The sequence below is a fragment of the Phyllostomus discolor genome, chromosome 2 (assembly GCF_004126475.2).
Source record: "Phyllostomus discolor isolate MPI-MPIP mPhyDis1 chromosome 2, mPhyDis1.pri.v3, whole genome shotgun sequence".
NCBI lineage: Eukaryota > Metazoa > Chordata > Mammalia > Chiroptera > Phyllostomidae > Phyllostomus > Phyllostomus discolor.
Window position 1 is genome coordinate 111,122,912 of NC_040904.2, and position 12,146 is coordinate 111,135,057.

The 12,146-nt window shown below is 36.5% G+C and overlaps 1 protein-coding gene across 4 annotated transcripts in view; it reads right to left on the minus strand.

The window, feature by feature from the left end:
- Positions 1–223: 223 nt before the first annotated feature.
- Positions 224–12,146, minus strand: part of USP12 (ubiquitin specific peptidase 12) — a 95,426-nt gene continuing 83,503 nt past the window's right edge. For 3 of the 4 annotated variants that reach the window (XM_028503896.2, XM_036018344.1, XM_028503912.2), the window contains 3 exons: positions 8,944–9,141; positions 4,593–4,671; positions 224–3,378 (listed from right to left, as the gene is read on the minus strand). In XM_028503896.2, the coding sequence (XP_028359697.1) occupies positions 3,277–3,378; positions 4,593–4,671; positions 8,944–9,141 (379 nt within the window). In that variant the 3' untranslated portion in view covers positions 224–3,276. The remainder of the gene's footprint in view (positions 3,379–4,592; positions 4,672–8,943; positions 9,142–12,146) is intronic. The other variant, XM_036018345.1, reaches the window with a different exon arrangement.

The window sequence follows — 12,146 nt, forward strand, 5'->3', positions numbered from 1 at the left end:
TTCCATGATACTAGATTTAAATGTTTAAACTTGGGCTTTAGGGAAATACAATGCTATTCCAAAAAGAAAAATACAGTATGGAATGCTGTTCTGGAAAAATCTCTTTGAATAACAACAGTAGTAACTTTTGAGCAACAGCAGTAAGACAATTTCCGAAGTGTGTACTTTTAATCTGCAAATGCACTTCAGGCAAAAAGGAAAAAACACACTTAAAACCCACAAGCACAAATAAACCAACTTTAATAGATATTATTTTATATTTATATAGCGCCTTCTTCAAGAACTTTAGATGCTTTACAGACATTACATCTAATTAATCCCCACAACAACCCTGTGAGGTAGGTATTACTCCCACTTTACAAGATAGGGAGACTGAAGCACAGAGAGGTTAAGTGACTTGCCGAAGGTCACACAGTCAAATTCACTGAAGAGCCAGGACCTGAGCGCCTTAGCCTCCCAGCTCCCAGTTAAATACCTCATGAAAGAATCTTTAATGAAAAGTATCTTTAAAGAAGTATCAGGAGTAGTATGTTATGAAAATGAGGTCTTTCTACTGCCATCAAGGAGAGAAAAAACCCTATACTGATGGTTAGAGGCAACAAGACTCTATGTGACACTTTCCTTCCTGAAGTCACAAGGCTTCTGTCTTAAGTAATCTTCTAAAGGTGAAGCTGCCAAGACAGAAGCCATATGACTTTGAAGTGAGACTTAATTTAGAGTATTTATTTTTAGTTATGGTCATTTATAGAAATTTTTATTCCAATATACAAAATATGGGATGGGCATCCCAATAATCATGTACACAGACAGCAAGCGGCCATCCTTTGCAACTGAAGCCTGCCCCTCATTTCAGCCACGGTCAGCTGAGAGACCATCTCACCACGCTGTCTACATGGGCCCTTTTTCTCACTCTATCTTCATTCCCCCCAGTCTTAACCGTATATGTTTTTAAAGTATATTGAAGTTCTGATAAGCTTCCAAACATTTTACCTAGATGCAGCTGCACTAAGAATAAAAAGTAAATTGAGAGCCATCACCCCACAGGCCCTCCCCTGACAAATCATACTATTACATACGGTGTGGACGTGAACAGTGTGCGACTACCATGGAACTCAGTAAGAATGCTATCACTTGCTTTAATACGAAATTTAACCTTGGCTTTTACTGTGTTTTTACATGTACACTGTGAAAAACAAAACATAGTATCCCAACGCTGTACCTTTATGCAAATGACTTCATCTATCTTTCTTATACATGCTGTGGCCTGACTCCTGTGAAAACCAACTCAGCTTCACCTTCCTCTCCTTTTCTGTGCTGAAAGCTGCAGAAACAGAGCTTTACACTCCAAGACAGTTTGGTTAAGCCCTCAAAATAAGAAATGTACCCAGCTCCACCGCTATGACCTTCCCCACATCCTTGGTTGTGATTCTCTGTGCAATGTTGGTAAATCAGCCAGGCTATGTGATTTGTACAAAACAATTCCAGCCAGGATAAGGCTTCGGAAACTGTACCTTAAAAAGCAATCTGTCAAAATACATCATAATTTTCTTCTAGCACATCTGTTAAACAGCCCAATTAGCTAAGTGACCCTGTTAGAGATATGTTCATGGAACGAATAGGTGAAGTCATTTCCTGAGCTAAAAGATACAGGTAATAAATGTTAATAATAGCAGCAGACAAAAAGATTCTTTTTTTGTTGGTTTTTTTTTGTATTCAACAGTATTAGTAAAGTAAGTTTAGAAAATTACAGCAATTTAAAAAAATTACTGCCAAAAAAGACTTGGATAAAGACTATCCAAGGCCTGATTGCTATTATTTTGAATATATATTCAATTATTTTCTGCAAGTGACATTTGGCCACTGTCAGAGAACCTACTGTTACAAGGAAAATGTCAACTGAAATAATTTACACACATTTTAATTACATACATTACTTCTTAAAACTCCCAAAAGAAGGAAGTCTTAACAAAGTTAATTTCTAAACATTCTTCCAGGAAGATCTGTAAAGGTAGAGAAGGAAAAGGATTTGTTTGTGTATTCCTGGTCTACTTCATTAAAAATTAATTTTCAAAAGGTTTGTTAGTGAACTACCCAGGCTGCTGGGGTTATGATGAATGATCCCTCCTTTCCAAGTTAAGAATGACACTGGAAAATAACCTAACTGCTGACACAAATCCTCCAGACATGACCTCAACTTGAAACATTAGAGTATTTAAGAATTCTAAAGACTGGTATACAACCACTGCACCAGAATGTTTCTTATCATTCCAACAACTACAGGAAATTTTTGATAGTTTCTTATTTTATTGAAATTAAAGCTGAATAAAATAACTGACTTATAAACTATAACAAAAGATAAATATTTTTAGCCAGAGATATCAGTTCCTCCTAAAAAAGAATATTTACCTCTTCTCATTGCAATTTTTCTTAAGGTATCTTACTAATTTAAAATAGAGTTTAAAATTCACTTTAAAATAGAAACAAACAAAAGGACTAGTTAAACTGACAAAAGCTAGTAAAAATATGCTAAAATTTACTGACAGAATCACGGGCACTTCATACAATACTTAGACTCTACCAGTTTTTAAGTAAAATAAATAAGGAAAAAATTATAATTACAAAGCCAGTCTTTCCCCTTGGGGAAACAAAGAGCCACTTTTGACCAATTGTTCCCTACATATACATATACTGTATATTATTAAAAGCTTCTTCAGAGAAGCAAAACATATTTGTCTTCCTGACACTGGATTCTAATATCTGTTTAGTTTTTTTACATCAGGAAGGCAACTGCAAGTGTTGGGCCCAAAAGTATTTCTGGTTCACGCTTGAAAAGACCACCGAGTATTCTTTCTACATATACTCAACACAGGTACATTATGCAGTGTGTTCTCTATCATCTTAAATTATCAATACAACCTAGCTCAGATTCCTATTCTTTCTACTGCACCCCAAGGAGTTCAAATCATTACTGGTACAATTAATAAAGAGAACATGCGTGTCAATTACCGGAAGGCTGTTTTACAGGAGGAGCTGCTATCTCTGACGTCACTTCCTCGTTGAATGGAACTGCACAGATAGCATGATACCTGAGCAAATAAATCAACTACCATGATCGGAAGAGCTTGTTAATCCACAGTCTTTGCTTTATTGTGTGCAAAGTGTGCTACCGCCCCCTGAGCTTCCTGCATTTCTCTTTTCTCAAAAAATCAGTGCTTGATCCTTTCCGCAATAACCAGAGAAGAAACGAGGCAGAAATCTCTTCATCACGGTTCCCACTCAGTCCCGAGACTGATAGAAAAGGATGTAACCAGACTCAGAGTTCTTTGAGATATCTGATGTCAACCCGTAGAATTCTTCAATAGCTTGTGCATCTATTTTCTGTGAGGCAAAATGTAAACATTAGTACATAAACAAGCTCCATGAACTGCTTAAATCCAGTAAAACCTTCAACATTTCTTAGAAAACATGCCTTTCATTTTCTCATTTATAAAACACTGCACAAGCAGAATGGCTTAAATTAGTAAAACTGATAATACCAAGTGTTGGTGAGAATATGCAGCAACTATAACTCTCATACATAGCTGGGAGGAATGTATAATCATACAGATACACTGGGAAAATGTTTAGCATTCTCTTCTAAAGCTGAACATACAACTATCTTTGATCTAGCAATTCTATTCCTAGGTATCAGGTGAAATACATGAAACCACTAATAGTCGACAATTTGGGACCCAAGAAATGGCAACTTCATGTAGTCATACTTAATATATACACCTAAGAAAATAAGTGCGTATGTCCAGGAAATGACCTGTACAAGGATAATCAAGGTAGTTTTATTCATAATAGTCAATAAAGGACAAAAAGCCAAGTTTCTAACTTGGTATATTCATACAATGGAAAATTATGTAGCAATTAAGAACTACTATAACAAGCCACCAGAAGAAATCTCACATGTATAATGATGAGTGAAAAAAGCCAAACACAAAGGGAGTCGTATCTGACGAGTGCATTTACAGTCAAGGATAGGCAATATTAATGATAATGATAAAAGTAAGAATAATGGGTTTCAAGGAAAGTGTGTAGAGGGAAAAGAACTGTGGGCATTAATCAACAGGAGGAAAAAGAAAGCTTGCTGGGGCACTGAAAACATATCACACTTTGATCTGGATGTGTGTGTGGACATGCATGTATGCATGCCCAAGGGTGTGTGTGCATGCCCATTATGTGTGTGTGCACACCCATGCAAAAATCCATGAAGCTGCTGCTTCAGATTTGTGCACTTTCCTATAGCCATGTTATAGCTCAATACATTTCTTCCTTAATAATGAACGTTTTTAAAAAACTAACTCTGTTTTTAGAACCTACCCCCTGTTTTGTTCTGAACACTGTAAATAAAGGTCAGCTGACAATTCAAGCACTGGAACTGGATGTGGGGAGTACAAAGCAGAAATGAGATTACAATCTGAAGACCCAGACATCTGTCTAATGCTCATCGCCTGTCATGTATGAATGAGAAGTTGGGAGAAAAATGTGAAGAGTAAAACACACACACACAACTTCGAAAAAAAATAAGAAATGAAGAAACTACTTACTTCTACAATATCGTCATCAAACAACAACCAAAAGTCATGACTTTTAACTATTGCAATGTAATGGCCTCGATTAGGACCACTGAAACAAAGAGAAAAAGAAGTTAATTTAATAAAATGTTTGTTAGTATTACCTGTCTATGCCTAAATTTCATGTCCTATAAAGCAGAAAAACCAAAAGGGATAAAATACTCCTTACTTATTCATTCTTCCCCAAATCAAGCTACACTGATTTGAACTCACGTTCAATTTTAAAATCAAATAATTAGTACTCTGAGAAATATAACAAGTATCCTATTACTATAAAACTATGCTATTAAAATTCTTTATTGTCTTTGAAATAATGTTCACATTTATTTGATGAAAGATTTAAATAATATTTTCTAGTATTTTTGGTGGGAAAGAAGGGGTCACAGCCAGGACATGCTGAGGTAAACCACGACACAGTGCTGCAGAGTCATCTGTAAGTCTCACCCCTGCGGCAGCAGCTTTTCTCTCATGGAAAGACCCCATGTGATGCTTGAAAAGGCAGAAAAGAGGGTATCAAATTCATGGTTCTAAACTCAAATTCAAACTTCATAAACTTCTTTAAAGACAAATGACTTTTGCCCAATGACTAGTATTATTAGTGCTATCTTTAAGTTGTAATTATTATAATTGTCTCAGTAGCTCATTTTAAATAAATCTGGAATACAGAAATCTAGATATATGTAAAAATAAAGATTTCTTTTAAAACAACTTTCTTTGCTTTATGCAAGGCCATGCTAAAGATTTTAACTTCTCACAATTTAAGTATGAGTCACTATAAAAGTGTATGTATGCACGGGAAGGAGGTGGGTTTGGCTGGGGTGGGAGGAGTGGTGGGGGGGAAATGCAGAAAATTGTAATTGAATAACAATAAAATACTTTTTTTAAAAAGCTAAAATGTCAAAAAAAAAAGGTCCAAATATTGTCAGTTGTGCCACAGGGGGCAAAACTGTATCTCCTTGAGTAACATATGAATTAACAGAGATCTTTTGGGGGCCGCATAAGATTGTCTACAGATTTAAATATATACACATATGTACATACACTCACTCATGTGGACATCTTTATAATATAATTTTTATCATGATAAAAATGTATGTACAATTTTTTATTCAAGTGTGATTCTATAATTGATCTTATAAAATTTGAAGTAATTTTCAAGACAAATTATTCTTTATGGTGAATACTGTTTTGAAAGAAGCAACCTCAGATATTAGAATAAGCGACCTGCTATGTTCCTGCGTGTCAGATCCCTGGGTTTGTAGGTGAGACGGGATCTTAGCTGACAAAATGGCACAAAACAAGAAGACTTTTCACTGCAGAGGAAAACACCTCAAAACATTCTTTTTAAAAAAAGATTTTAATGCTATAATAGTCTAACTTGTCCATTTCTGTAGGATTCATCTTTAAAATCATGTATTTTATAGTAAGAGGTAAGAAATGAAAACAAATTTTTAATGGGGCTGCTGAAAAGGAAGAAAAATCACAGAAAGGGTGAACGACAGAGCCTGAGAGGAAGCTGGCTAAGAGTTAGTTTGAAGAAAAGTAGAAAAAGTTAATTACAGAAACTAATAATAAGATGAAGGACTGAGAGTAATAAATCTATACCCAAGGAAGCTGTTTGTTAGGGATTTGCATTCTAGACATAAAACATGTTAGCTCAACATGCACGGATGCCTGATGAGTACAAATGACTGTGCCCTTGCTGTAGGGTCAGAGAGACACCGACAGTGTCCTGCACGAACACACTGCCAGGTCAGTGGGTAAGCTTTCCCAAGAGTGTATACAGAAGAGGAGATAAAAGCGGAGTCACAGGGACTGTGAAACAAGACCTCATCCAGTGAGAGAGGAGGGAACAGGGCTGAGGAATCAAGAAAGGTTAGTCACACAAAGGAGTTGGGGTTTGAGATGGACTTAAAGCATAATATTTAATAATTCAGCAAACATTTGTTAGAAACCTACTATAGGACAGGCACTGGGAGTAGAGGCACTGGGAGTAGAGGGAGAGCAAACTGGACCAGCACAAACATGGTGGAAATGAGATCTCCCAGTAGTCAAAGGGTGCAGACAAGGTGAGCCCTGTATACTGATATGAAATGTGTCTACAGATAAATCTTATAAATAAAAATTAAAAAATTAAAATATTATTAGTGTTTTGTTTAATGGACAAATCATTTCCAGTTTTAAAAAGTGCCCATTCTCCTAAGGAAAAGAGACATATAAATGGATAAACATAATACACTACAGAGTAGCACCCAAGGGAAAATGAGGCTGTAGAGAAGAGCACCAAAGAAGACACGCAGTGGTTTAACAGGCAGAGCAGGGGTCAGGAAGAAGGCATGAGGGGTGCAGAGTGAGAGAAAAGGAGTAAGAGACTGGGGTGCGAGGGTGACAGGAACTAAGGCAGGAGAGAGCCCCAGTGCAGTCAGCCGGCCTGTGAGGAGTCAGTGAGCACCCACCCCTCAACTCCCACAGCACTCTGACAGCTAAGGTTGGAGACACGGGCAAGCAGCAAGAGATCAAGAGATAGTCACAATGCTTGTGACAGCTGACTGGTTGTGAGGCTGGGAGGAGAAGCACATGAGATCAAGGAAAGAGCTAAAAAGAAAGGTCAAGAGTTAAGAAGCTGTAAGGGAAAAAGGATGGATTAAATTTTAAAAGAAGACAGAGAGGGGAGGCGGCCCAGGGTTATGATCAGGATCTCCAAGTTCAAGATCTTGTGAGTAGAGCAATTCCAAAAGATGGAACAGAATTTAAATTGGGTAAAACTGTCACTGAATATGAAAGGGCTACAAAATGGTAAAGTTAGGGTTTGAAAAGCTAACATTATGATTATATTTTTATTAAAACAGTAGCAGGAGCTAAGTAATTTACATTTTCCTTAATCCTAACAATGAAGTAAGGTAGTTATTATTTTTTACCTTTTATAGCAGAGAACACTGACATTCAGGGAGCTCTGTATGAAGTCACACTGACCAGAAATGATGAAGTGAGAACTGAAACCCAGATTTCTCTACCTCTACAGCCTCTGGTCTGAATAACTACAGGTTCTTTGAGTTATCTCTTACCATCTTCGTGCATTCACATGTCATCACTCTTACTTTAAAAATCGAATGTTCCAAAAATGGAAAAGATGACAGCAAAGTATAAAACGCATGAAGAGAAGCTAATGCAGGCCATGCAGGTTCAAAACTGTTATGACAGAGGGTTGACTTCCAGGTGTCATATTATGAGCAGAGAGTAGGGAGGGACAGCTATAGCTGGGAGGCCAGGATTTTTTTAGGTGAATAAAACATCCTTTTAGTATGTTTTCCCAAATCTCGGGGGAAAGGATGAGTGCCTATTTTACAACTATTACAGAATTTCTCAACAGTCAACCAAGACTTATGTTTCAAATATAAATTCTGATTATTTGATGGTCTTGCAGTTTAAGAATTTTTGAGCTATTTTATAAATTGAGATACAAAGAGTAGAACATCACACTAAATTGGCTAACAGGAAATAAACACACTAAGGAAAAAAAACAACTTATGTTGGCAGATTATTTCCACAGCCACTTAAAATGGTTTCACAACCATTAACACAAGAACATATCCAACAAATCTCAGAAATAATTTATTTTGCAAAGCTATTTAGGCACCATCATTTTTACCGAAACCAAACAAAAACAATATTTAAAAAAACAGAAAAAGAAAATAGGCCTTAAAGTTCTTAAGAATAATATTTAAACAGTAAGAACAAAATTTAAATCCAGAGGAAAGGGGCATGGGGGAGCATAAGAGGGTAGAGGGGGTCACATTTATGGAGACAGACGGAGACAAGACTTTGGGTGGTGAGCATACAATGGAGCATACAGATAATTTACTCCAGAATTGTACACTTGAAACTTGTATGTTACTAATCATCGTGTTTCCCCAATAAACTTAAATAAAAATCAAATCCAGACAATAATATATTTTAGCAGATATGTAAGTTTTTTGTTTTTTTTTTTTAAAGATTTTTATTTATTTATTTTTAGAGAGGGAAAGGAGGGAGAAAGAGGGAGAGAGAGAAGCACCAATGTGCGGTTACTGGGGGCTGTGGCCTGCAACCCAGGCATGTGCCCTGACTGGGAATCGAACCTGCGATGCTTTGGTTCGCAGCCCATGCTCAATCCACTGAGCTACAGCAGCCAGGGCAGCAGATATGTAAGTTTTAAGGAGGAAATGATAAAATGGATCTGGATGAGAACCTCTGAAAGGTCTGCCCGGGAATCCCTCAGGAACACCCTGAGTATCACTGTTCCCCAACCCTCACTCTCGCTGCCAGGCCCCAAAGCTGCGATTACCTTCCACAGTGAACCACTACAGCAACAAGGTCGTACATTCTGTCAGGATTGGTTGCATCGCCTGAAGTGTTAAAGAGACGAAGTTCTAAAGGAAAAACTACCCGGTAAGAAAGTTTTGTGTATCGATGAAGTTGATCCATATATTTAAATCTCTTCAGGTGTAGAGCTAGAATCATGGGCAGTTTTTTAACTTTCATCCTATTAAAATAAACATAAAATAAAATTTCATAAAAGATGCCTCAAAGAATTATCAAATTTTATGATTCAATTAACAAATGGTTAATGGTCAGTCTTAATAGCCCAGTACTGCCCACTTTGCATATTTCTACCAATTATTTTTATATTAAGAAAGCAGTATTTTGAACATCTTAATACAACCCCCCCCCCGGCACCCATCATCACCAAACCACATGAAGTGAGCACTCACCAGAGCTAGGCAGCGTACCTTGAGTGCCCAGCTCAGGAGAGCGGGGAGGCTGTGCCACTGGACCCTAAGACACCTACCACTACACTGGGACACGCTACCAAGCCTAGAGTCATGGCAGCTCTACCTAGTATGTAGAAACAAAACACAGGGAGGCTGTCAAAATGAAGAGACAAAAAAACATGGCCTAAATGAAAGAGCAAAACAGAACTCCAGAAAATGAACTAAACAAAATGGAGACAAGCAATCTACTAGATCCAGAGTTGAAAATACTGGTTATAAGGATGTTCAGTGAACTTGGAGGAAGGATAGATGAACTCAGTGAAAACCTCAACAGCATTAAAAAAACATGAAAATCATAAAAAAGAGTCAGAAATTAAGAAAATCAGTAATACTTTATAGGGAATCAACACTATAGTAAATGATAATGAGAATCAAATCAGTGATTTGAAATATAAGGAGGCAAAAAACACCCAACCAGAATAGCAAAAAGAAAGAATCCAAAAAATGAGGGGAACTTAAGGAGTCAAGACAACTTCAAATGTACCAATATTCTCATCATAGGGTTACCTGAAGAAGAAACAGCAAGAAACTGAAAACCTATTTGACAAATAATGACAGAAAACTTCCCTAAGTCCATGAAGGAAACAGACAACATACCAGGAAATGCAGAGTCCAAGATGAATCCAAAGAGGTCCACACCAAGACACAACATAATTAAAGTGCAAAAGGTTAAAGACAAAGAATCTTAAAAGCAGCAAGAGAAGAGTAGTTAGTTACCTACAAGGGACCTGCCATGAGACTGTTAGCTAATTTCTTAACAGAAAATTTGCAGCCAGAAAGGGCAAGAAATATTCAAAGTGATGAAGAGCCAGGACCTATAACCAAGATTATTCTACCCAGCAAAGCTATCATTTAGAATGGAAGAACATATAAAGAGCTTCCCAGACACAAAAGAGTTAAAGGAGTTCATTACCGCCAAACCAGGATTATAGTTAAAGGGTCTCCTTAAAGGAAAAAAAAATAAAAAGATAAAATGATGAACAATAAAATGGCAATAAATGCGTATCTATCAACAACTGAATCTAAAAATAAATGAACAAACAGAAACAGCCTCATAGATAGAACATTTTGACAGTTGCCAGACCAGGGCAGGGGGCAGGGGGGTGGTGTGGGGGCTGGGTGAAAAGGTGAAGGGATTAAGAAGTAAACATTGGTCGATGCAGTATAGTCATGGGGATGTAAAGTACAGCATAGGGAATACAGTCAATAGTATTCTAATTAACTATGTATGTTACCAGATGGTAAGAGATTTATTGGGATGGTCACTTAGTAAGTTATGAAATGTGTAATCACTGGGTTGTACACCTAAAACTAAAATAATATTGTATGTCAATTGTAATTTAAAAATAAAAAAATGACTTTAAAAAAGGTAACAAAGTGAGGAGACAATGAGAAGGATTAAAGACCATTCCACTAAAGGTGTTTGCCAGAAAGTAATCACTGCATATTAACAATACAACTGCATGTATCCTAGAAAGAGAGTAAAATAATCAGGAAATTTTAGGAGTTAAGTTTTTAATTACCCTTCACATTCCAAATAATTGTTACAATGTGTTGCGTTACCTTTGAGCTCCTACTACTTCACCCGCAACAGTCCACTCTTTCAAAGGCCCAGCTCAAACGTTACACCCTCTGGCAAAAATGAGTGCTCTCTTCGATCTTCCCTCAGCACTTCAGAGTCACTTTATATATGTTTAGTTTGTGAGTTTATCATAGTTATCGAGTTTATCACTCTAAGTATTTACATGATTATGAGTCTTTCTCTTCTTCTAGGTCTGACTTGTTGGCAGGCCAAAACCATTCCTTTCACTTTATTTCTCCTCTATCTAGCAACGTGCCTGGTATGGGACAGACACTTGACAGATGCTGCAGAACTGAATTCTCTGTGTGTGCAGTGAGGCAGAACACTTCTCATCATTAAAAAAGGAAATTTACTAAGCCATTGTCTCTAATGAAGTGAAAATAATCATTTTATAGCATTATACTAAACCTGCATTCTACAGATCTTAAATGTGGTGGGCAGTTTATTATTCCAGAAATATTTACTATTCTGCTAACCTGGCCTTTGAAAAAATATTAGCAAAAACAAATGTAAACTCTTAATCATTCCCGGAAAACAATCTAACAATATGAATTAAGAGCTTTTTATGGTGTTTGTTTAATTTCTAGAAATTAAATTAAATATATCTCAAATAGAGGACTTCTGAGAAAAACTCTCCTAGAGTTATTTTAGTATCATCGAAAATTGGGGAAATCTTCATTATTCAACAACAGGAAATGCTGAAAATATATTACAATATAAACATAACAGAATATATCTTCAAACAAAAGTGATGGTGAAACTTTCTAAATGGCATGGGAAAATGTTTATGGAAAATATAAAAAAATCACGATATAAAATTATGTAACTGATAATCCAACTCATATACATCAGATCCATGTAGAGCTGCTAAAACAAATTCTTTCAAAACAACAAAAAACAGTATCCTTTAAAAATTTCCAGTAGAGTGTAGATCCAGAATTGTCTCAGCATGAAATGAACAACTTAGATGAAATGGACAAACACCTTAAAAAACACGGACACACAATTTACCAAAACTGAAACCAAGAAACAATAGGAAATCTAAACATTCCCATATCTACCTGTAATCAAAACCTCCCCGCTTCTCAAAAGAAACAACAGGACCAAACAGCACCTCAATGCACAGGGGAATTC